The sequence below is a fragment of the Macaca thibetana genome, chromosome 7 (genome assembly GCF_024542745.1).
Source record: "Macaca thibetana thibetana isolate TM-01 chromosome 7, ASM2454274v1, whole genome shotgun sequence".
NCBI lineage: Eukaryota > Metazoa > Chordata > Mammalia > Primates > Cercopithecidae > Macaca > Macaca thibetana.
Genome location: NC_065584.1, coordinates 159,217,928 through 159,244,013, shown reverse-complemented (window position 1 = coordinate 159,244,013; position 26,086 = coordinate 159,217,928). Strand labels below are relative to the sequence as shown.

General features: G+C 43.5%; 1 protein-coding gene across 2 annotated transcripts in view; it reads right to left on the bottom strand.

Moving 5' to 3' along the window:
* ARID3B (AT-rich interaction domain 3B) overlaps window positions 1-25,591 on the bottom strand; it is a 60,460-nt gene extending 34,869 nt beyond the window's left edge. For both annotated transcript variants that reach the window (XM_050799849.1, XM_050799850.1), the window contains exons 1-2: window positions 25,435-25,591; window positions 22,261-22,907 (exon numbers count right to left, since the gene is read on the bottom strand). In XM_050799849.1, coding sequence (XP_050655806.1) covers window positions 22,261-22,830 — 570 coding nt within the window. In that variant the 5' untranslated portion in view covers window positions 22,831-22,907; window positions 25,435-25,591. The remainder of the gene's footprint in view (window positions 1-22,260; window positions 22,908-25,434) is intronic.
* Between the last annotated feature and the right edge of the window lie 495 nt (window positions 25,592-26,086).

The following is a 26,086-nucleotide window of genomic DNA, read 5'->3' as shown; positions in this document are numbered from 1 at the left end:
CCACCTCTACCAGGCTGAGGCTCTCTCACATGGGGATAGTGACTGACTCCTCTGTGAAGCTGGTGCATCAAGCACAGGGCCTGACAGATGGTCGAGGCTCAAATGAATGTCGGTACCTGAAGAACAAGCCAACGGGAATAAACTTAGGAGACTCAGCACAAGCTAAGTGAGGAATCTGGGTGGGGGAAATCAGAACACACTTAAAAGAAGGTGGGCTGCTAGTTCTAAATGACAACCCTAGAAAGGGGTTCTAGAAGGCAATATAAATAATTTCCTAAAGATAGCAGGTAAATTTTAAGGCCCAAGAGATAAACATAAGAATTTGTGTTTTTTAAAAAGGGGCCCATGATTCATGTGTAAAATTAGCAAAGTTTCAAAAAATGATAATTTTCAATGACAACAAGGGTTGGTACAATAGGATCTCCCATATTTCCATACTGGAAATATAAAATAGTATGACCTTTCTGGAAAGTCACTTGCCTTAAAATGCCTATCACAATAAAAACAGCAGCAGCAACAACTAATAATTGAGTACAGATGCTCCTCAACTTATGATGGGGACCAGGTGAGGTGGCTCGTGCCTGTAATCCCAGCACTCTGGGAAGCCATGGTGAGAGGATTGGTTGAGACTGGGAGTTCCAAGTTGTAGTGAGCAGCAATCACACCACTGCACTCCCACCTGGGCGACAGTGAGCTCCTGTCTCAAAAAACAAAAAAACACTTATGATGACGTTAACAACCCAATATACTCACCAGAAGTTGAAAATATTGGGCCGGGCACGGTGGCTCATGCCTGTAATCCCAGCACTTTGGGAGGCCAAGGTGGGTGGACCACCTGAGGACAGGAGTTCGAGACTAGTCTGGCCAACATGATAAAACCCCATCTCTACTAAAAATACAAAATTAGCTGGGTGTGGTGGCAGATGCCTGTAATCCCAGCTACTCGGGAGGTGGAGGCAGGAGAATTGCTTGAACCTGGGAGGCAGAGGTTGCAGAGAGTCAAGATTGTGCTGTTGCACTCCAGCCTGGGCGACAGAGCGAGACTTCATCCCGGAAAAAAAAAAAAAATACCGTTGTTGGAAAAGTATTTAATACACCTAGCCTACTGAACATCATAGCTTAACCTAGCCTGCTTTTTTTTTTTTTTTTTTTTTTTTGAGACAGAGTCTTGCCCTGTCGCCAGGGCTGGAGTGCAACCTAGCCTACCTTAAACGTGCTCAGAACACATATATTAGCCTACAGTTAGGCAAAGTCATTTAATACAAAGCCTATTTTATAATAACGTGTTGAGTATCTTGTAATTTACTGAATACTACAATGAAAGAGGAAAAACAGAATAGTTGTATGGGTACTTGAAGTAGTTTCTACTGAGTGTGTATTGCTTTTGTACCACCATAAGGTTGAAAAATATTAAGTTGGCCGGGTGCGGTGGCTCAAGCCTGTAATCCCAGCACTTTGGGAGGCCGAGACGGGCGGATCACGAGGTCAGGAGATCGAGACCATCCTGGCTAACACGGTGAAACCCCGTCTCTACTAAAATATACAAAAAACTAGCCGGGCGAGGTGGCGGGCGCCTGTAGTCCCAGCTACTCGGGAGGCTGAGGCAGGAGAATGGCGTAAACCCGGGAGGCGGAGCTTGCAGTGAGCTGAGATCTGGCCACTGCACTCCAGCCTGGGCGGCAGAGCAAGACTCCGTCTCAAAAAAAAAAAAAAAAGAAAAAAAAAAGAAAAATAGTAAGTTGAACCATCTTAAGTCAGGGACTCTGCGCCAACTACCTGCCAGGCACTATTCCAGCATTTTATGTGTATTGACATTTAATCCTCAACACAGTGCTCTGAAGTGGGTACTATTACTATCCCTACTCTTCAGTTCAGAAAACCAAGGCACAAGGAAGTGAGTGACTTGGTTATAAAGTGACCAAATGGTAGAGTTGAGAATCAATTGCAGGCAGGGCAGCTTTAAGTCCCTGCTTATAACTAGGTCACTTTCTTAGTCTCCTCCTGATCTTATAATTCTGGTCTATGACTCTATCCTAAGGAAATAACTAGAAATACAGTATAATTTTATTTATAAGAGTAAAAAATTAAAAGCAGTCTAAATGTCTGACATTAAGGGAATGGACAACACATGAAGGTGCTATCCATGTGATAAAACATTATGCAGCCATTAAAAATCATTAAAAATAGCAACACTCTTTGAACACACTTGATTCCTATTCATTCTATTCATCCTTCTCATTCATTCTAGATATAGTAAAGAGCTATTATTAAAAATACAACCATAAAGTATTAAGAATAGAGAAGAATATTTTTTGTAACCTTAGGGAAAGGCCTTCTCAAGTATGACAGAAACCATAAAGAGAAAAATCAATAAATTTAGCTACATCAAAATTTTAAACCCCTACTTGATCAAAGAACCACACATCAAGTTGAAAGGCAAACTATGGGCTGGGCACGGCAGGTCACACCTATAATCCCAACCTACAATCCCAGCACTTTGGGAGGCTGAAGCACAAGGACTGCTCGAGCCCAGGAGTTTCATAAACATATGAAAAGACAGCAAAAATAAAAGGACTAATAATAACTAATGTTGAAAAGGGTTTGGGAAAATATATTACCGGTAGCAAAGTGGAGTAATATCTTTGAGGGTGATTTAATAGTATATATTGAAAAGCTAATATATACATAGACACCTAATCAACATCTAAAATAATCTATCCCACCACAGAAATATATACACCAGGGCATAGGGTTACACACACTACACACACATACACAAGTACATTCACACTCATATTCTGTGACTGCACACTTCAGTCAGTAAACACACAGAAACAGTCCTAGAAGCTAATTCACTCCTACTTGTGGGGTATAAGGACACAGAACAGGCAACAGGACACCATGGTATTTTTTTAACTACAAATTTTTACTCTATATTTTTCTATATTGTTTTAATTTTCATGAACACCTATTCATACCCTTTATGTGATTTTAAATAATTATAAAAACACGAAAAATAGATCTTCATGAACACTCATGGAGGACTGCCAGAACACTGAGTACAAAAGCAAGTGGTAGAACAGACAAAATATACTTGTGAAAAGAAAACACTCTAAAAAGGTGTAGACCAAACTGTTAACAATTACACCTGAAGAGTTGGACTTTTATTTCATACGTTTCCATATTTCTAAAGTTATTTGAGTTATTACTTCTGTAATATAATTTGAAAACTAAAATATTTTAAAATAATACTTTAAATTGCTCATGGCCTGTTAGGTGATAAAAGTTAAGCATGAAATTGTATATAAATTTTTTTTTTTTTTTTTTTTTTTGAGACAGAGTCTTGCTCTATTGCCCAGGCTGGAGTGCAGTGGTGCAATCGTGGCTCACTGCAACCCCGATCTCCCAGATTCAAGCGATTCTCCTGCCTCAGCTTCCTGAGTAGCTGGGATTACATGTGTGTGCCACCACTCCGGCTAATTTTTTTTGTGGTTTTGTATGTGTGTCTGTGTGTGTGTGTTTGTGGTTTTTTTTTTTTCTTTTGTAGAGACAGGGTTTCGCCACATTGCCCAGGCTGGTTTTGAACTCCTGGGCTCAAGCCATCGACCTGCCTTGGCCTTCCAAAGTGCTGGGGTTACAGGTGTGAGCCACTGCACCCAGCCTGTATATAAAATTTAAAACTATATCCATAGTAGGCATTTTTCTCTAAAACACAAAGAAAATACAATGAATGATTATAGTTATATTAAATCTAAGTTACGTGGCATGCCGGGCGCGGTGGCTCAAGCCTGTAATCCCAGCACTTTGGGAGGCCGAGACGGGTGGATCACGAGGTCAGGAGATCGAGACCATCCTGGCTAACACGGTGAAACCCCGTCTCTACTAAAAAAATACAAAAAAATAGCCGGGCGAGGTGGTGGGCGCCTGTAGTCCCAGCTACTCGGGAGGCTGAGGCAGGAGAATGGCGGGAACCCGGGAGGTGGAGCTTGCAGTGAGCTGAGATCCGGCCACTGCACTCCAGCCTGGGCGACAGAGCGAGACTCCGTCTCAAAAAAAAAAAAAAAAAAAAAAAAAAAAAAAAAGTTACGTGGCTGTAGTGATTATACTTTCTTCTTTACAAATTTTTATTAAAGCATTTTCATAGTGAAAAAAAAATTTTTATATTTTCCATGTTTTCTAAAATGAGCCTGTATTACCTTGACAATCAGAAAAAATAAGTAAAAATCATTTGTAGAGTAATAAAACCACTGAGAAAAGATTATTTTTCTCCTGTTCCATCTGGAAGGGAGCAAGAGGGAGTATCACTAGCCAGCTTCCCAACTGTGAGACCACAAGCTTCCCACTTGACCTTTTTCCTCATTTGTAAATAAAACAAACACATAAAGGGGATAATATTAGGACCTGCCTCACACAATGAAATGAAATAAAGTACTTGGCACATAAGAGGTCAAAAAGTCTTAGCTATTAAAAAACAAAAACAAGAAAACAAGCAAACAAAACTGTGAGTGAGGATAGTCTGATGTGAAGGAACGCCACCATCTCCCTCCCTCCTTCCCCAAAGAAAACCTCACATAGAAAAGCTGGATAACATTTAACACTCTACCCCTTGCACACATAGCTGTCTTAGCTATTAAAAAACAAAAACAAGAAAACAAGCAAACAAAACTGTGAGTGAGGATAGTCTGATGTGAAGGAACGCCACCATCTCCCTCCCTCCTTCCCCAAAGAAAACCTCACATAGAAAAGCTGGATAACATTTAACACTCTACCCCTTGCACACATAGCTGAGCTTGAAACCCAGAAAGAAAGCAGAGTCCAAAGCAGCAGAAACAAAATGGTAGCAATCAGTGAGCAAGTGGCAAAGCTTAAGGGCTCAAGGGAGAACGTGACCTGAATAGGGTTCTTAAGAGCTGAGTGCTGAACTGAGAGCTGGAGACTGAATCAACCCCAAGAGAGGGGAGTCCAGGCTGTAGGCCCCTGCATGCCAGGAACCAGAACTGAAATAACTGCATAAAGCCAGAGGCCATGAGAGACTACATTCACTACCCGCCATAAACTGGGCCTAAAAACACTGCCCACCAGCCTGGCAAAGCTGCAAAGAACCTTGCCATCTGGCAGGAGACTCTTACTGAGGGGCTCTCACTAGGCACAGATGCAGGCTTCAAATTCACACTACCCAAACCAATGCAACTAGCTAAACTTGTGCAGCCCCAGCAGAGGGAAAAACAAAATTCCCCTTAGGAATGCTTCCACCATCCAAGGAACATGGGACTCCTACAGAAACAAATCCCCACTCAAAATGAATTTACACTGGAAAAAAAACAAAAACAAACCACTTCAAGAGGAAATAAATCATCATAAGGGAGACTAACATGACACAGGAAGAACCTGCACCCCAGGAATTAGAGATAATAATAGAATCCAAAAGCATCTTTAAAATAAGCATGTTTAAAATTAATGGCAGACTGTTGATACTTGTTGAAAGCTGATTAAAGAACACAGATGGTTCATTATCATTCTTTTTTTTTTTGTACGTATGAAATTTCCATAAATGAGTTTTAGTAATTCCAAAATATAAAGTTTTAAAAAGTCAAAGATGTTCAAAGAGCTGAAGGAATAGAAACCATAGAGTAAAAACAGGCAGATTTTTAAATGCCAAAAAATTTACAAACACACACAATAATTGAGACAAACCATTTTTTAAAGAGCTATAAAATAGAAGAGAGAGAGCTGAAGAGAGAATTAGAAATTAGAAAATTAAATGTGAAAATAATCCTGAATGCAAGAGAATGACATAAACAGATAAGATTTTAAAAGAAAAGATGCACAGAAGATTGAATGAGAAGGTTCAAATACTTCTATTAGAATACTAGTTAAGAAAAAATAGTAACCAAGAAAAAAAAAAAAAAAAGACACAAACCAGATTGAAGGAGCGGACAGAGACCCAAGTGGAATAAAAGTAAGCTGAAAGGCCGGGCATGATGGCTCACACCTGTAATCCCAGTACTTTGGGATGCCAAGGTGGGCAGATCACCAGGTCAGGAGATCGAGACCATCCTGGCGAACATGGTGAAACCCTGTCTCTACTAAAAATACAAAAAATTAGCCAGGCATGGTGGCGGGCGCCTGTAGTCCCAGCTACTTAGGAGGCTGAGGCAGGAGAATGGTGTGAACCTGGGAGGCAGAGCTTGCAGTGAGCCGAGATCATGCCACTGCACTCCAACTTGGATGAAAGAGACTCCGTCTCAAAAAAAAAAAAAAAAAAAAAAAAAAAAAAAAAAAAAACTATGTCGAAACCTAGAATAGCGTAGTTAAAGTGCAGAATAGCAGAGTCAAAAAGAAAACATCTTAAAAGCTACAAGAGAGAAAAAGATCCTCCCTACTCTCCCTACTCCCTTGGACACAACCATATCGAAATTAGGCCAATAATAACCTTGCAATGGCCCCTAAGTATTCAAGTGAAAGGAAGAGTTGCATGTCTCTCACTTTAAATCAAAAGCCAGAAAAAGATTAACAGGCTGACACTAGATTTCTCAACAGCAAAAACAGTTGCTAGGAGTCAATGAAATCTCATCATTAAAGATGCAGAGAAAAATAAAGGTCAACATAGAATCTAAAGCTATGAACAACTATACAAAAGTGAGGGCAAAATAAAGAAAAAGATTTTTTTAAAGTTTCAAACATACCACAATTTTTTTTTTTAAGACAGGGTCTCACTCTCCTCTAGGCTGGAGTACATGGCACCATCACAGCTCACTGCAGCCTCCATCCCTTGGGCTCAAGTGATCCTGCCACCTCAGCCTCCCACGTAGCTGGAACTACAGGCATGTACCACTCCACCTGGCTAATTTTTTTTGTTGTTGTTGTTAGAGACAGGGTTTCATGATGTTGATCAGGCTGGTCTTGAGCTCCTAGGCTCAAGCAATCCGCCTGCATTGGCCTCCCAAAGTGCTGGAATTACAGGTATGAGCCACCATGCCTGGCCCAAGACTTTATTACAAATAAGTCTCTGCTAAAAAAAAGTTAGTAAATAAAGAAAAAGGCTGGGCATGGTCGCTCACGTCTATAATCCCAGCGCTTTGGGAGGCCGAGGCGGGCGGATCATGAGGTCAGGAGTCCAAGACCAGCCTAGCCAATATGGTGAAACCCTGTGTCTACTAAAAAATACAAAAATTAGCCGGACGTGGTGGTACACGCCTGTAGTCCCAGCTACTCAGGAGGCTGAGGCAGGAGAATCGCTTGAACCTGGCAGGCGGAGGCTGCAGTGAGCTGAGATTGCGCCACTGTACTCCAGCCTGGGCAACAGAGTGAGACTCTGTCTCAAAAAAAACAAAAACAAAAACAAAAAAAGAAAAAAGGGAAAGGAAAGTGAGCCTAGAGGGAATGAGTGGGATACAAGTAATGATGAGAAAAGAAATGCATAAACTTGGTAAGTTTAAATAAATAATAACTGCTAGGGGAAAAAAACTAATTTGGGGAGGGGTTAAAACAAATTAGAACTAAAATACTGGCCACTGTAAACTGGAAAACAGGATTGGAGAGGTAGATGTTAAAACTAGAATTTCTAAGGTACCAATGTTTGAAAGCATAGCCACCTCATTTCTTTTTTTTTTTTTTTTGAGACAGAGTCTTGCTCTGTCACCCAGGCTGGAGTGCAGTGGCGCGATCTCGGCTCACTGCAAGCTCCACCTCCCGGGCTCACGCCATTCTCCTGCCTCAGCCTCCCGAGCAGCTGGGGCTACAGGCACCCGCCACCATGCCCAGCTAATTTTTTTTTGTATTTTTAGTAGAGATGGGGTTTCACTGTGTTCGCCAGGATGGTCTCGATCTCCTGACCTCGTGATCCACCCGCCTCGGCCTCCCAAAGTGCTGGGATTACAGGCATGAGCCACTGCGCCTGGCCTGGCACCTCATTTCTAACAGCACGTGCTCACTTCGTCTCTGTCGCATACTGGTAATTCTCATAGTATTTCACACTTAAAAAAATTACTACATCTGTTCATGGTGATCTGGGCTCAGTCATCTTTCATGTTACCATTGTTATTGCTTTGGAGAGCCTAGAATCACACCCATATAAGATATCAAACTTCACTGATAAATGTTGTATGTGTTCAAACTGCTCCACCAACCACCCTAGCTGTTCCTCCATCTTTCTCCCTCTTCTTGGGCCTCCCTACTCCCTTGGACACAACCATACTGATATTAGGCCAATTAGTAACCTTGCAATGACCTCTAAGTATTCAAATGAAAGGTAGAGTTGTATGTCTCTCACTTTAAATCAAAAGCTAAAAATGATTTAGTGAGGAAGGCATGTTGAAAGTCCAGACAGGCTGAAAGCTAGGCCACTTGTGCCAAACAGTTAGGCAAGTTGTGAATGCAAAGAATTCTTAAAGGAAATTAAAAGCAAAACAGCTTTATTACTGACATGGAGAATGTTTTAGTGGCCTAGATAGAAGAACATACCAGTAACAACATTTCCTTATGCCAAAGCCTAACCCTAACTCTCTTCAATTTTATGAAGGCTGAGAGAGGAAGCAAGCTGCAGAAGAAAGAGTTTGAAGCTAGCAGAGGTTGACTTGTGAGGATTAAGGAAAGAAATCATTTCCCTAACACAAAAGTACAAGGTGAGGCAGCAAGTGCTGACATAGCAACTGCAGCAAGTTATCCAGAAGATCTAGCTAAGATCATTGATGAAGGTCGCAACACTAAAAACAGATTTTCAATGTAAATAAAAACAGCCTTATTTAGAAGAAGATGCCATCCAGGACTTTCATTGCTAGAGAGAAGTCAATGCCAGGCTTCAAAGCTTCAAAGGACAGAGTGACTCTCTTGTTTATAGCCTCACGCAGCTGGTGACTTTAAATTGAAGCTAGTACTCGTTCATCATTCCAAAAATCCTAGGGCCCTTAGGAATTATCCTAAATCTACCTTGGCTGTGCTCTGTAAATAGAACAAAGCCTGTATGACACCACATCTGTTTACAGGATGGTTCACTGAATATTTTAAACTCACTGTTGAGAACTACTGCTTAGAAAAAAGATTCTTTTCAAAATATTACTACCCATTGACAAGGCACCTGACCACCCAAGAGCTTTGATGGTGATGTACAAGTAGATGAATATTGTTTTCATGCCTGCTAACACAATATCCATTCTGCAGCCCATGGATCAAGGAGTAATTTCAACTTTTAAGGTTGAACTTACAAATTATTTAAGAAATACATTTAGTGGCCAGGTACGGTGGCTCACGCCTGTAATCCCAGCACCTTGGGAGGCTGAGGCGGGTGGATCACGAGGTCAGGAGATTGAGACCATCCTGGCTAACACAGTGAAACCACATCTCTACTAAAAATACAAAAAAAAAAATTAGCCAGGTGTGATGGCACATGCCTGTAGTCCCAGCTACTTGGGAGGCTGAGGCAGGAGAATGGCGTGAACCTGGGAGGCAGAGCTTGCAGTGAGCCGAGATCGCGCCACTGCACTCCAGCCGGGGTGACAAGGTGAGACTCCGTCTCAAAAAAAAAAAAAAAGAAGAAATACATTTTGTAAGGCTACAGCTGCCATACACAGTGATTCCTCTGATGGATCCGGGCAAAGCAAATTGGAAACCTTCTGGAAAGGATTCACTGTTCTAGGTGTCATCAAGAATATTTCATGATTCATGGGAGGAGGTCAGAATAGCAACTGGGGCCAGGCATGGTGGCTCATGCCTGTAATCTCAGCACTTTGGGAAGCTAAGGCAGGAGGATTGCTTGAACCGGGAGTTTGAGACCAGCTTAGGCAACACAGTGAGACCGTTTCTACAAAACATTTTTAAAAATTAGCTGGGCATGGTGACACATGCCTGTGGCCCCAGCTACTCGAAAGGCTGAGGTGGGAGAATCACTTGAGCCCAATAGGTCGAGGCTGCAGTGAGCTGTGATTGCGTCACTGCACTCCAGTCTGGGTGACAGAGACCCTGCTTCAAAAAAAAAAAAAAAAAAAAAGAGTCAATCGATGCAGCAAACTTCACTGTTGTCTTCTTCTATGAAACTGCCACAGCCACTCCAACCTTCAGTAACCAGCACCCAGATCAGTCAGAAGCCATCAACATCAACGCAGGGCCTTCTACCAACAAAAAGATTACAACTCCCTGAAGGCTCAGATACTTGTTATTGTTTATCTCGTAATAAAGTATTACTTTAATTTTAATTGACAAATAATAATTATATATATTAATGAGGTACATAGTGTTGTTTTCATACACACAATGTATAGTGATCAGATCAGGGTAATTAGTATCTCCATCACCACAAACATCTATCACTTCTTTGTGCTGGGAACATTCAAGAGCAATAAAACATTTTAATTAAGGCATGTACTTTCTTTTTAGGTATAATGAATGCTACTGTATACTTAATAGACTACAGTATAAATATAATTTTTATATGGGAAACAAAAAAATGTGTGACTTATTTTATTGCAATATTTGCTTTATTGTGGTGGTCTGGAACTGAACCTGCAATATCTCTGAGATATGCCTATAGTGTAAAAAGAATATAAATTAAATCTAAAAGTAATCAATAGAAGAATAAAAACAGAAAGTATAACTTCTACACCAGTAAACGAGACAAAGGCTAAATAAAGAAAACTCGATCAAATCAATATAAGACAGGAAAAGAGAAAACAAGAAAAGAAAAAGTATAATTAAATTGAAAATCCAAAATAAGAGGGCACGGCCAGGCGCGGTGGCTCATGCCTGTAATCCTAGCACTTTGGGAGGCTGAGGCAGGTAGATCACTTGAAGTCAGGAGTTCAAGACCAGCCTGGCCAACATGGTGAAATCCCGTCTCTACTAAAAATGCAAAAATTAGCCAGGTGTGGTGGTGCATGCTTGTAATCCCAGGCACTTGCGAGGCCGAGGTGGGAGGATTGCTTGAGCCCAGGAGGCAAAGGTTTGCAGTGAGCAGAAATCATGCCACTGCACTCCAGCCTCGGTGACAGAGAGAGGTTCCATCTCAAAAAAACAAAACAGGGCTGGGCATGGCGGCTCATGCCTGTAATCCCAGCACTTTGGAAGGCCGAGACAGGTGGATCACCTGAGGTCGAGAGGTCGAGACCAGCCTGACCAACATGGAGAGACCAGCCTGACCAACATGGAGAAACCCCGTTCTCTACTAAAAATACAAAACATTAGCCTGGTGTTGTGGCAGGCGCCTGTGACAGTGCCAGCTACTTGGGAGGCTGAGGCAGGACAATGGCATGAATCTGGGAGGCGGAGCTTGCAGTGAGCCAAGATCATGTGCCACTGCACTCTAGCCTAAGCAACAGAGAGAGACTCTGTTTCAAAAAAATAAACAACAACAAAAAAAATTAGCTGGGCGTGGTGGCGCATGCCTGTAATCCCAGCTACTCAGGAAGCTGAGGCAGGAGAATCTCTTGAACCCAGGAGGCGGAGGTTGCAGTGGGCCGAGATCGCGCCATTGCACTCCAGCCTGGGCAACAAGAGCGAAACTCCATCTCAAAAAATAATAAATAAATAAATAAATATTAAAAAACAAAACAAAAAGAGGGCAGAAATAGATCCAAATGTATCACTAATCCTAATAATGAAATGGATTAATATACATTCTCTCCAAGTACACATGGAACATTTATAGAAACTAATCACACATAAAGCCAACAAAAAGGAGATCTTAAATTTCAGAGAATTGACACCACGCTCGTTTTCTAACTACAATGTAATTAAGCTATAAAATAATACTGGAAAAGAGATAAAACCCACATATTTGGAAACCAAAAAATACTTTTAACAACCCACGAGTTGAAGAAGCAATTAAAACTGAAATTGTAAAATGTTTAGTACTAACCAACAATGAAAGCATTACACATCAGAACTTGTGGGGTACAGCAAAAGTGAGATCCAGGGAAAACTCTATAGCCTCGAATGCATTTATTAAGTAACAAGAATTTTGAAAAACGTGTTCAACCTACAACTAAAATGGCTTAAAAACAGATCACACACAAATGAGTACACATAAAACTGAGGAAGAAATCTAAGTAGGATCAGTAGATGATATCAACATCAACATCCAGGCGTGACAGCATACTACACCTGTATATGCTGTTACCATAGGGAAACTGGACAAAGTGTACATGACATTGCTTTCTTTCAACTCCATATGAATGTATAATTGGCTAAATAAAAATTTCAGTTAAACGAACCTGGCCAAAATCCAAAACACTAATAATATCAAATGCTGGTGAGGATGTGGAGCAACGGAAGCTCATTCACTGCTGATGGGAATGCAAAATGGTACAGTCACTTTGAGACACAGTTGGGCAGTTTCTTAGAAAGCTAAAAATACTCTTACCACACAATCTGGCAATCACGCTCCTTGGTATTTACCCAGATGAACTGAAACTTTTATCTACCCAAAAACCTGTATACAGATATGTATGATAGCTTTATTCATAATTGCCAAAACTTTGAAGCAACCAAGATGCTCTTCAGTACGTGAATGGATAAACTGCGGTATGTCCAGAAAATGAAATATTATTCAGCACAAAAAGAAATAAGCTATCAAGTCATAAAAAACTAAGGAGGAAGCTTAAATGCACATTACTAAGTGAAGAAAGCCAATCTAAAAAGGCTACATTAATGAGCCCACCATATAACATTCTGAAAGAGGCAAAACCATAGACAGGAAAAGAATCAGGGGCTGCCAGGGATTAAGGAGGAGGGAAAGATGAATAGGTGAAGTGCAGAGAATTTCTAGGACAGTGAAACTACTCTGTGTGATACTATAATGGCGGATACATGTCATTACACATTTGTCAAAATCCATAGAATAGGCCAGGCACGGTGGCTCACGCCTGTTAATCTCAGCACTTTGAAAGGCCGAGATGGGTGGATCACCTGAGGTCGGGAGTTCGAGACCAGCCTGACCAATATAGAGAAACCCCGTCTCTACTAAAAATACAAAATTAGCCGGGTATGGTGGCACATGCCTATAATCCCAGCTACTTGGAAGGCTGAGGCAGGAGAATCACTTGAACCCGGGAGGCATAGGTTGCAGTGAGCCGAGATTGCACCATTGCACTCTAGCCTGGGCAACAAGAGCGAAACTCCATCTCAAAAAAATAAAAATAAAAACAAAAAATAAAAAATAAAAATTCCATAGAGTATACAGTATCAAGAGTGAACACTAAACTATGGATTCTGGGTGATAATGATGTGTCAATGTAGGTTCATCAGTTATAACAAACAAACTACTCTGGTGCAGGATTTTGACAGGAGGTTGTGCGGCTGTGGGAGGAGGAGGGATATGGGAAATCTCTGCACATTCTGCTCGATTTTGCTGTGAACCTAAAACTGATCTCAAAAAATAAAATCTATTTTAAACAAACACAATGGAAGGCCGGGCACAGCGACTCATGCCTGTAAACCCAGCACTTTGGGAGACCAAGGAGGGTGAATTGCTGGAGCCTAGGAGTTCAAGACCAGCCTGGGCAACATGGTGAAACCCCCCCTCTACAAAAAATAACAAAAGTTAGCTGAGTGTGGTGGTGCGTGCCTGTAGTCCCAAGGAGGGACTGTAATCCCTAGGAGGCCAAGGTGGGAGAATCAACCTGAGCCCAGGAGGTTGAGGCTGAGGTGAGCCGTGATCTTGCCACTGCACTCCAGCCTGGGCAACAGAGTGAGATCCTGTCTCAAAACAAAACAAAACAAATGGAGCCTTTTGCATTTAAAAAGGAACAGAATAAACCATAGAAAGTGGAAGAAACAAATATTTGAGTGTCTACTATTTGCCATCACTGTTGGGTGGCAGGGTACAATGATAAGCAAAACAAACATGATCCCTATCCTCTTGGAGCTTATCATCTAGAGTAGAAATGAGATACCAAAGAAATAAACAAAAGAACCGAACTGCACAAATATAAAAGTATAATGTTCAATGACAGGGACATAACAGGAGAACCTGATCTACACGAAGAGTGAAGACAGTGCCTTTGAGGAAGTGATGGTTAAAAGAGCGACCCAAAGGCTGAGTAAGTTTGCCTAGACAAGAGTATTCTAGACAGAAGTACCAGCATATGCAAAGGCCAGGGTAGCTGGAGCACAGTGATAGATCAGGAGATTGTCAAAGATAAGGCTGGATCAGTAGGCAAGGGTCAGATCATGCAGATTTTGGATTTTATAATTAGAGCAACTGACATCATACTTGGAGGGCATTAACGCAGTGACATAATCTGATTTGATTTTTAGAAGATGGCTCTAGCTGCTGTGTAGAGCATGGATTAGAATGGGGGAGGGGGTGGGCACAGAAACCTGTTGAGAGCTATAGTGGTAGGTAGGTAATCTGGGCCAGGTAGGTGATGATGCAGAAAGCAGGAGTGGCAATACTCTAGATACTTAGATGAGACTGCTGCTAAGACTTGGTGATGGACATGAGGAGTACCAGAACAGCAGGTATGAAAGACAGTCAACTCTAAGGTTTTGATATGAATAAGTGGACAGAAATGCCGTTTACTGAGAAGGAAAATAAAGGAGGAAATAATTATAGGGGAGTAGGTTGGAAATCAAGAGTTCAGTCTCACAGGTATTAAACTTGAGATGCCAGTAAAACATCTCAACAGAAATGCCAAGCAGGGAGTTGGGGATACCTTAGACTAGAAATGTGGGCTCAAACAATATACACTGGCTTATAGATAGTATTTAAAGCCATGAGAGTGAAACTGCTAAGGGAGAACATACAGAGAAGTAAGCTTAGTACCCTGCAGGAACTTGGCATTTCAGAGGCTGGACAGAAGACAAATAGTTGAAGAGATAAAGGAAAATAAACAGGTCAGTGCAGTGGCTCACACATGTAATCCCCACACTCTGGGAGGCCAAAGTGGGAGGACTGCTTGAGTCCAAGAGTTCAAGACCAGCCTGGGCAACATGGTGAGACCCCATCTCACAAAGATAAAATTAGTCAGGAATAGTGATGTATGCCTGTAGTCCCAGTTACTCAGCAGGCTGAGGCAGGAGGATCACTTGAGCTCAAGAGGTTAAGGCTGCAGTGAGCTGTGTTTGTGCCACTGCACTTTAACTTGTATAACAGAGTGAGACCCTGTCTAAAAAAGGAAGAAAGGAAGAAAGGAAGGAAGGAAGAAAGGAAGAAAGGAAGAAAGAAAGGCTGGCCGAGCGCAGTGGCTCACGGCTGCAATCCCAGCACTTTGGGAGGCCGAGGTGGGTGGATCACGAGGTCAGGAGATGGAGACCATCTTAGCTAACACACTAAAACCCCGTCTCCACTAAAAATACAAAAAATTAGCCGGGCTGGTGGCACGCGCCTGTAGTCCCAGCTACTGGAGAGGCTGAGGCAGGAAAATTGCTTGAACCCGGGAGGCAGAGATTGCAATGAGCCAAGATCACACCGCTGCACTCTAGCCTGGGTGACAGAGCGAGATTCCGTCTCCAAAAAAAAAAAAAAGAAAGAAAAAAGAAAAGGAAAAGAAAGAAAATAAGCATAAGCAGAAGGAAGGATTATAGAAAGCAAAAGAAGAGAATGTTCAAGGAGGTAGTGCTCTGTATTCAATAATGCTGAGAAATCAATGAGGTCAGGGAAGGCTGGGCTTAGCAACATGGAACTTCTGGGACATGGAAGAAACAGATATCAGACTGGAGTGTGCTGAGGAGTAAGTAGGAGGTGACAAATGGAAATAAAGAGTAAAACCAATTCCTTTGAGAAGCTTTGTTGCAAAGAAGTGGGGGATAGTTAGGAACAGAAAAAAAGCTGGCAATAATGTGCAATCAGGAGGATTTTTAAAAGTCTCTCATTTCCTTGTTAACAACTGACTCAGGTAAAATTTAAGATTAAAGAAGGTTTTTGTTATTTGTTTGCTTGTTTTTAAGTCTGGGAGAGAGAAGATGCGTAAAAGTGGAAAAGGCCTGGAAGAGAATGAGCCCAAAGAGTCAGGAAATGGAGGGTTCACTGATGGAGCAAGTCCCTGGAAACCTGGGAGGGGATGGGATCTGGGACACGTAGAGAAATTAGCCTCTGGTGAGAGGGATAAGGACCCAAGTCAAGTCAGTGATTGTGTATTTATAAGGACTTAGTATCCATAAAGCTTACTTCTACTTAAAGAACAATACACACATATCCCTATGCTAATATGTAAAGATACAGCTTCAGAAGTGCCATGGTTTAAGCTCACATAATCCTGAAAGGTTTCAGACAACTTCAGAACACCAGAGTATGGTCATGGCTCTAGAAAACCTGAAAAGCAGTTGTTTTAGAGTAGTGGGTAGGATTTATGGAGCATCTTACCTACAAAGGTCATAAAGACTGAAAAATTATGATTGACCCTTCAACATGGATTTGAACTGCCTGGGTCCACTTATATGTAAACTATTTTCAACCAAACTTGGATCAAAGACAAAATTTACGGGATGTGAAACCCAGGTATATGGAAGATTGACTTTTAGTATATCTGGGTTCCACAGAGCTGACTGTAGGACTTGAGTATGCTTGAATTTTGGTATATGTGGGACCAATCCCCTCCATATGAGGGACGATAGTAGCTTCAAAAAGGACTTAGGTGTTGAAGAAAATTCGCCCTAACCTTTATATGGTTGTACACATCTTGCAAAGCTCTTTCACACTCATATTTTTCTTCTACCTTTGTAATATCCTTAAAATCACTTCCTGAGGATAGTGGGAGAGGATTATCATCCTCTGGAATAGATGTATGCATTGGTTCAGACAGGCAGATTAGAACACTTGTCCAAAGTACTAAAGCAAGCAGGTGGTGGAAGTAGGGTCTTAATCCACATCCTCTGGCTCCAAAACCAATGCTGATTTAATAATTAAATCTGTTACTAGGTAACAAGTCTGCCAAGTATTTACACCTTAACTTTTTGGGGTTAATGTCTAGAAGGGCAACCAAGCTCTCTTATACATCACCAATGATATCAGGGAGTGCTGGGCTGAAAGAATCACTGATAGAGTCAAATAAGAGATCTCAAGTTCTAGGCCCCAAACCTTTCCCAAGTGACAGTCTGTTCACCTAGATGACTAGAGGAAAGACATGAGCTTGGCACAGATATTGAAAGCAGAAGTCAAGAAAATTCAAGGTTGCCAAACTCTCAGTTACTGAGACCGAAACACAAAGGAACAGAGTCTCTGGCACTGTCTGATGATAGCGAAGCTTATGTTCTCTTTCTGGTAACAATCTAGAGCACGGTTTCTCAACCTTGGCACTACTGTCATTTTGGACCAGATAACTCTTTGTTGTTGGGGGGCTGTCCAGTGCATTATAGGATGTTTAGCAGCATCCCTGGTCTACCCACTAGATGCCCATAGCACACTACCCCCTGCTCCAGTCATGGCAATCAAAAATGTCTCCTGACATTGCTAAATGTCCCCTGGGAAGGGGCGGGGGTCACCTGTAATTGAGAACCACTCAACTAGATGGATTCCACTGTGACTGTAGAAGGCAAGGGCATGCAAGGTAGCTCTACAAAGAACATGAGGAAAGCCTACGAACATTTTCTTTTTTGGGCAATAGTTTGCACAGTTTTTTAAAAAAGCCTCAAATGTTCCATAGACATGCTGTATCTCTTCTTTTTTCTTTTTCTATTTTTTTTTTTTTACACCATCTCACTCTTTCACCCAGGCTGGAGTGCAAGTGGCGCGATCTCGGCTCACTGCAACCTTCCTGTAGTTGGGACTACAGGCGTGCGCCACCACACCCAGCTAATGATAGTCATGCAGTATCTACCAAGAAAAGTAGGCCTATCCCAAGAGACCACACCTTACTTAGAGGGATGGCTTCTGGACACCAGTCAGTCAGTCAGTCATGACATTAGAAGAAATGGACAGCAGTCTCCACTAAATGCCCAGTAGAAAGTCGCCTCTCACAGTAAGATGAGACTGATTTTGCTCATGGTTAAGAATAGGGAAAAAAAAAAACAAACAAAAAAACAAAAAACTGAAACTCCCTCTTCTCAAATCACATTCCCTTTGTCTCCCAGTGCCCATCTAACATGGCAATTCTTCCCATTTGCCATGGAGCTTCCTTTGCTCCTGTACTGCAGAGGTGCTTCTCCAACAAATTCAGAGAGAACCCACGCAGCTGTCATGAGCTGAGGGTGCCCCAAGCAGCCAGGAGGTGTTCGAAATTGGTAATACCCTGTCCTTGTTAATATGTGTGATTAGCAAGCTTTAGGACGTTAGGAATTCTTTAATTGCAAATATTCTGAAATTAAACCCTCCATTCTAGAAGGCAATCACAAAACAAAATCTTGTAAAACATGCTAGAAGGGGAAGGGTAGAGGAGGGGGCCAACATTTATTGTGCAATGGCTCCCAGTGCTTTGCACTGAATTGGCTGTGAACTTATGTTAAGCCTGTGGTTGGATCACAGCCACATGCAGTAACCAAAGTGACTGCCAAAGTATGCAGAAAATCGTACACACGCACCCTGGCCCCACATGTCTGTCAAGCCATCTTTCTTCTTTCTATTCTATCGAAGGGGGTTTACATCAGTAACCCAGCTCTACCAATGGGCTCAAGACAGACCTAGCCTGTACTGCCTGAACCACCCTCTACCAGAGGGAGAGAACACCACCCCCAAAAGGCCAGCAACATCTGCCAGTTGGCTATATGATCTCCTTTGAGAAAATGAACACTCAGTTCTTTGTTTGTTTTCTTGTTTTACAATTATTTACTCTGCCCATAGGAATCTGATGGGTTTTAGAACACTCGACTCAATGGTGTTATCCATCTTCCCATCACTGTGGTGTCAGAGAATAATACCACACCCTAACAATCCAGACCTTGAGAAGCAAATATTTTCTGAGAGTTTCTTCAAAGAGAATGCACGAAATAATTTTGACTTTACATGTTCTAAGTAAGGGATTTCAGATGCAAAGAATAATCTCTGGAACCCTTAAGCTTTCCCAGTTTCACTTTTCAGTTGGCAGATGCCTGTCCTCCTTTACCCTAAAATCTTGCAAAATACTTTTGGGTATCTGTTGGTTTGCCAAGCTATGCTATGCTGTAGACAAAATTAACTTTTTAAACTTTGGCATGTGAATGAAAATATCTCTGCCATAGCACAGACTGGGTGGCTGGGCTCCAGTAGACTCAGGACAGAATCAAATTATTGTAACCCAAGTTCCAGTCCCCCTTGAGGTTCCCACACTGCCACTGCTAGACCTGAACTCCCTGAGAGAGAAACATGCCTTATTTCATACAGCACAGGTCTGGCACAAAGAAGCCTTTGTAAAAGTTTGTTGTTTAAAAGAACAAGATGGACGCTGTATCACATTAACAGTAAGATCTGTGTCAGGGTGGGTGCGGTGGCTCACACCTGTAATCCCAGCACTTTAGGAGGCCAGGATGGGCGGATCACTTGAGGTCAGCAGTTCGAGACCAGCCTGGCCAACATAATGAAACCCTGTCTCTACTAAAAATACAAAAAAAAAAGTTAGCCAGGCAATGGTAGCATGTGCTTGTAATCCCAGCTGCCAGGGAGGCTGAGGCACGAAAATCGCTTGAACTTGGGAGGCGGAGGTTGCAGTGAGCAGAGATCATGCCACTGCACTCTAGCCTGGGCGACAGAGCACGCTGTGTCTCGGGAAAAAAAAAAAGATCTGTGTCAACTGTAAAGGTCTTTGTAATTGTTGCTGGAGTAAGGGATATTCTATTTTCGCACTCCATTAAGTTACATAAAGAAAAGATTGTGAACAACAAAACAAGCCAGTCTAATCATTTGTAATAGTTTCTACAAGCTCTCCCCAAGAATATTATTTTTGGTCCTTCTAAAATATAACTAAAAAGAAAAGTTTAAAAATCCCCCAGCACATGATTTATTCCTTTAAAAGTAGGATTTATAGACAAGGAGAGCACAGACAAAATCAATGTTAAAAATTAAAGAGGAAAAAGAGGTGCACATCTGAGGGTTTAAGTCATTGCTACCCAAAGCCCCCCTATTTCAGTTCTTGATCTCCAAATCCTGGGGGAAGGCAAATTTCTGGTGATGGATTATGCCTCAGCTACTCTGGTATTTATAAAACATTTTGGCAGGTGCTCTGCCAGGCAGTCTATAATTAGTGAATATGCCTCAGAAACATAAAGTGAATTCAAAGAGTTTCAAATGCCAACAGCCAGCCCCCTGAATACTGAGCTAAGTGTCACAGGGCTGCCACCATCTAGATAACTTGGTGCTGGGTGCCCTGCCACGGTGTACACATGTGCACATGCACACACCAGTTCTGAAGAGTCTTTTTTTAAACCTCTAATGGCTTGACCTCAACACCTGCTACACTTCCTGAAGACAGGCTCTGGAGCTCCACTTGTTCCTCGCATGCGGCTGCACTTTCTAGGAACGACCGCACACACACAGACGCTGGCCAGCTGCCAAGGCGGGGGCAGCCCAGCCGCCTTGGGCCTGAACTTTCCCAGCGCTGTCAGGGCAGGATCCCGCTATGAGCTGACTCAGCGGCCGGTATGGAACTCTGCCAACCACACAGCAGTGCGGGGGCAGCCGGCAACTCACAGATGTTTTGCTAAACCAAAGCAATCAGTGGGAGGCGGGTCTGGGCTGGCGGCCAGGGTGCTGCTGTCGTGGAAGTTGGGATTCTCTGATTCTAGCCCTAGCTCTGCCACTATCTCCCTGGGTGATGTGAGCGAAAACCTCTGTGTATCTCAGTACCTCTCCCACTTCAGAGGCATGTCTGTGTGATGCAGGAGACGGTGGCACTGTTTACATAAAATAGCTCCCCGGGCACTATTACCTACCATGTGCCTGGCACTGGACAGGCTTTCACGTGTGCTAGTTCGGTTAATCCTTACAACATCCGTGGGAGGCACTGGCATCCTTTTTATTTCACAGATGAGAAGACACAGGCTCAAAGCAACTCAGAGCCCTACTAAAAGATCACAAGGGCAACATTTGGAAGTGATGGGATTTGAACCCCACTTCTGGCTGCAAACACTATTGTTGTAAAACTCAGATCTACTGAGTACAGACCTCCTGATCCAAGATGTTTGATTTTTCAGGTTCCAAAGGACCTTTCTTACATGACTTCTCAGTTGCCCTGTGAAAACTCACAGCTTTTCACAAATGATTTCTAAACAGTACCACTGGATCACAAGAAGTGTGTGTGCTTCTGCAGGGTACCCATGAACTCCCTTCCTAAGCACCAACAAGTCACTTAACCTGGAACAACTTATCAGCACTCCCATCCTTTGGGCAAGGAAAAACTATATTGTGGGTCACAAAGAGAAGAGGAATCACAAGTCAAAGGCTTGGTTGAGAACAGATTCCCTAGGCTCCACCCTCCAAGATAATTCATTAGGACTCTGCAATCTGTATTTTTTAAAAAGCTCCCTCAGCCATTTGGAAGTCACTTCAGCTTTCCTTGACTAAAAAGGAAATTTTGAGGTCTACCCTTCCCTGTTGTCAAGGGGATGATGTAAGAGTGAAATGAAATCATGTCTACAAAGGCTCTCTTTTGGAAAATATACGCAACGCAAGTGCTTCTTGTCAGCTGTGTTTAGCTCCAAAACAACCAACTGTCCTTAAGAGGGTTAGCCTGGAGCTAAGAAACTGTTTTAGGCAAGAATGTTCTTTTACATTACTATTAGAAAACATTATTATTAGAAAAGCTGTAATTAGTCATACATCTCATTTTAGATATTCCTCACAACACTGTTGCAACTTCATCTTTCCTTTAAAAAACGAGATTGTATTGACATTCTTTCACATCAAACTTGGAAAAACCTATATTAAGAGTAACATACAGGCCAGGGGCAGTGGCTCATGCCTGTAATCCCAACACTTTGGGAGGCCACGGTGGGCAGATCATGAGGTCAGGAGATCGAGACCATCTTGGCTAACACGGTGAAACCCCATCTTTGCTAAAAATGCAAAAAATTAGCCAGGCGTAGTGGCATGCGTCTATAGTCCCAGCTACTCAGGAAACTGAGGCAGAAGAATCACTTGAACCCGGAAGGTAGAGGATGCAGTGAGCTGAGATCATGCCACTGCACTCCAGCCTGGGCGACAGAGACTCCATTACAAAAAAAAAAAGAGTAACATGCATTTCATTGCTTTAATGAAGAAAATATTAAATAAGAAAAAAATCCAAAGTCTATTCATGTCTAGGCTGTCGGTCACTGAAGTGGGATGAGAAGGCACAGACTGGCACAGCCCCTGACCCTGTCAGTCCATTACCCCTCTCCAGCCTTTAAGAAGAACAAATGACCTCCAATACCAGAAAGACTGACCTGCTTGAGCTGCTCATCCAGATTCCAATTTGGCTGCCCTGCTGTGGAGACAGAAGGTGGGGCCTTGGAAGCATCTTTGGTATGGTCTTCTTTAGCTTGTTGTCCATGTGGTGGCAGCCCTGGTGCTGGAAGTAGATTAGACATGGGTGCCACTCTGGGATCTTGGCGAGCTACTTTCTGCACATGAAAATATTTTGAAGCAGCCTGGGTTTCTTTCTCAGCCACCTCCGCAACTTCATCATCCCCATCCTCATCTTCCAAACCTCCATCCTCTTCCTCAGGCTCTGAGTTCACGTTGCCCCGTTCAAAGACTTGGGCCACTGCTGTGGTGGGTGGAACTCTGGCTAAGGGACCTAAGGGAGTGCTGCCAGAAGGCCTCCCAGGTGTGGCGGAAAGGAGAGTCGGCTGTGTGACCAGCTTTTGGGCATACAAGAACTGGGCTTCTCTCATCTGCTGGCCCTGCTTCTCTCTGGCATCCATCTGCAGAGGAGCCAGGTGTGGCTGCTTCTGTTGCTGCTGCTGCTGCTGCTGCTGCTGCTGCTGCTGCTGCTGCTGCTGAAGTGGTTCCATTATTGCCTCAAGCTTCACCCACAGAGTGGCATGACTCTGAACCTGGGCACAGCCCACCAGGCACACTGGGTCTAAACCTTAGTGATTAACAGAAACCACAAAGAAGGAGAGGGAAAAAACAACTATGTAAAACAGGTATAAAAAGGTTTCCTTTTCTCCAGTAGAGGGCCATGAGTTCTGAACGCTAAACATATGCTCCTAAACCTGAGTTTTAAGATGAGTGAGTGGTGGGGGTTTCGTGGGTGGGTAGGAAAAGGTGTGAAGAAGAGAAACAGGATCTAAGAGGGGAAATAGGGAATGAATCTCAGTAGTAGTAGCAGACTGTTGAGGGCTTTAACAGAAGTACATCCAGCCAATATCTAGTCTGTTAACATGTGTTCTGATCTCTCTTCCTCTACATTATCAAACATTAATCTGTTACTGAATTAATGTCACTGAACATTAATTACTGAAAAGGTAACTGGGTTTGCTCTGTAGCAAAAGCTGTAATTATGCAAACAATAATAATAAAGGAAAAGAAAGGCCTACCTGCAAAAGAGAGAGTATGTTCCCAAGCCCACAGGAGAAAGATATCACCTCTGAGCTAGACACAGAACTATCAGGCAGACAGTTTTACTCTCATAGAAAAAGCAAGACCAAGCAAGCTGCTCTTGGGTTTAAACTTTTCAAATTTCCCTGATCAAATTGCCAGCCTGCTTGTTGAGTGGACTGAGCCATACTAACTGGATATTATAGCCTCAAAAAGAATCCAATTTCAACAACATGAAAGAAACACGCAAGGAGGCAAGAGTCTCAAATTGCGATCGTCACTCAAAAGCAAACGGGGGAATTCCTCTGGAGATTTTAAAGTTAATTAATTTGAAACAGATATCAACATTGTCTGAACAAGTTAATGCTGCTTCTTTTTTATAAACAGCCAAGTAAAACTCTTTACATCCCCTTTCTTTCTGATTCATTTCTACTATAATATTCTCTGACGAATACAAAAAGAAAAGGCTTTCGGGCCAAAAGCATTCTGGGGGCAGGTTTATCTGCATTCTTACCAATCAGTCTCCAAACACACATCACTTTCACACCCTGTTCTCCTTTAATTCCCCCACCTCTCCCCTGCAGGCCCTCACCCCCAACAAACTTCACTTGAGTTATGTTTCTTCAGCAAGTCTCCATAACTGAATGGATTACTATGCAAGGGCAAATTTTAGGTGAACAGGACTTGCAACATGGCGTACAATTTTGTCATCACATGAAAGAAGCTGCAGTGCACATGTTGGGACTTGATATCTGCATTGTTCCAGTGTTTTAGGATTGGGTCGAAAGACAAAAAACAAAGTGTCTTTAGCATCTTCAAAAATTCACGGAGAAGTAATAACATCTTTAGCAATAAAAACTGCTTGGATTTAAGATTTTTTTCCAGGTTAGAGTAAAAAAGGGTACAATTTTTAAAGCTAGGCCAATTAGTAGAGATTAAACATTCTCATTTTCTGTTTATCTTATAGCCCTGTTTGTGCCTTTTGTGTTCTGTGAAAGATTCGCATTCCAATTTGCCTCTTACTGCCTTTACTTCCTCTCTTGGCACTTTAGAAAGTGTGAGTTACGCTTGCAACCATACTTTCATTCTGCTTTAGCTCTTCTTACAGTGTAAAAAAGCATGACAAGATTTACATCCACATTAAATTCAGTTGGCAAAAGTGTTCATTTAAAATGAAAACAATTTGGGTCAAAGAAAATTACAGAATAAAGCAAATAATTCGGTGTTCATTTTAAATGTCCTCACAGTCATTACAGTCAATCAATCACGATTGGAATAATTTATCAACCAAGTCCTGCCAGTCACTGAACAACTGCTTCTTGTCTTGTGGCACCATCTTCTCTGAATGCTGTCCCCAGCAGAGGGGGAGGTGTCCCTCCCACAGCCTCTTATAGTAAGACTGAGATGACTCAGTTCTACAACTCAATACACACACCCTCCCCCAAAGAGCCCATCTTCCCGCAGTCCCTAAGCAGCCAGCGATCCAAACAATGCCACCTGCCTACATTTGGAGAACTTATGTCTCAAATCTAAACCTCTTCATCCCTTCACATGGGCCCCTCCCCCATTTCCCCTAAAGTTCCCGGACCACCAAGCCGGGTGCAACGGACTGCCTGCAGCTTTGAACCCGGCCTGCCGACCATTCCCCTACCTTTCCTGCCGGATTCGTTTGGCCCCGGGCCCCTGTAAGCCCCACAGCCCACCTCCCCGGTCACCCCTGCACGCCTCCCCCCATTCTTTATTCACCTTCCCCCATTTAGCCCTATCACTTTTACCTCTACCAACCCTCCCAGTCAATCCGCTGGCTCTTCTCCGATGGCCCCCGCCCCACCTATCTGCGCCCACTCAGCTCCAGGGCCCCTCACCCTTCTTATCCCTTTATCTCAAATGCCCTAATGGGCACAGGGCGCTCGGGGCTCCCGCGGCGCTCTCACTTTCCTTCGCGGTCCCCGCGCCCCCGGTCCGCGCCTTCCCCTCTCTCTCCACACCTGCCTCGGCTCCTGGCCTCGGCCCCTCCACCTGCCGCAGCCTCCTCTCCCGCCGTGCCTGACGGAGCCGGAACCCGCACCGCTTACCTGTGCGGGGCGCTCCGGGTTTTCGGGCGGCGGAGGAGGAGGCGCCCGCTCAGGCCCCGGCACAGCAGCTGCGTCTCGGACTCCTCCGCAGCCGGGGGCCACAGCCGGGGCGGGGCCCGCACCGGAAGCGGCGCCGCGGGGCCGGACCGCCGGCCAGGGGCGGGGGGCGGACCGCCGGCCAGGGGCGGACCGCGGGCCGGGCGCGGGGGCGGGGGCGGGGCGGGGCGGGGCCACAGGGGGCGGGGCGGGCCCGAAGCCGGAAGCCGCTAAAAAGGGACCGGGTTGGGGGGCGGGGGGGGTGGGACGAGGCGGAAGTGGGTCCCACAGACTGCGCCGCCCGACTGAGTCGTGGGAGGAAGCGAATGGAAGCGGGCGGAAGCTTCGGCCAATGGCAAAGTGCGGACACAGAGGGGTTCCGGTGTGAGCACTTACGCGGGGAGTTGAAAAGAGCCGGGCTGGAGATAGTGTTCTGCGAGCGTTTTCTGTTGCGGAGGTTGGTGTGGCTTGGGCGGTTGGCTGGGAGGAAAGTAATTAAAGAGCAGAGGAGTGTAGGGTTCGGTCCACTACTCAATCTCCTGCCTTCAAGCCCGTCTTCCTCAGGGGTTCCCATGTTTAGATCAGCTTGTCTCTAAACTTCTCCGCTCCTTCCTGG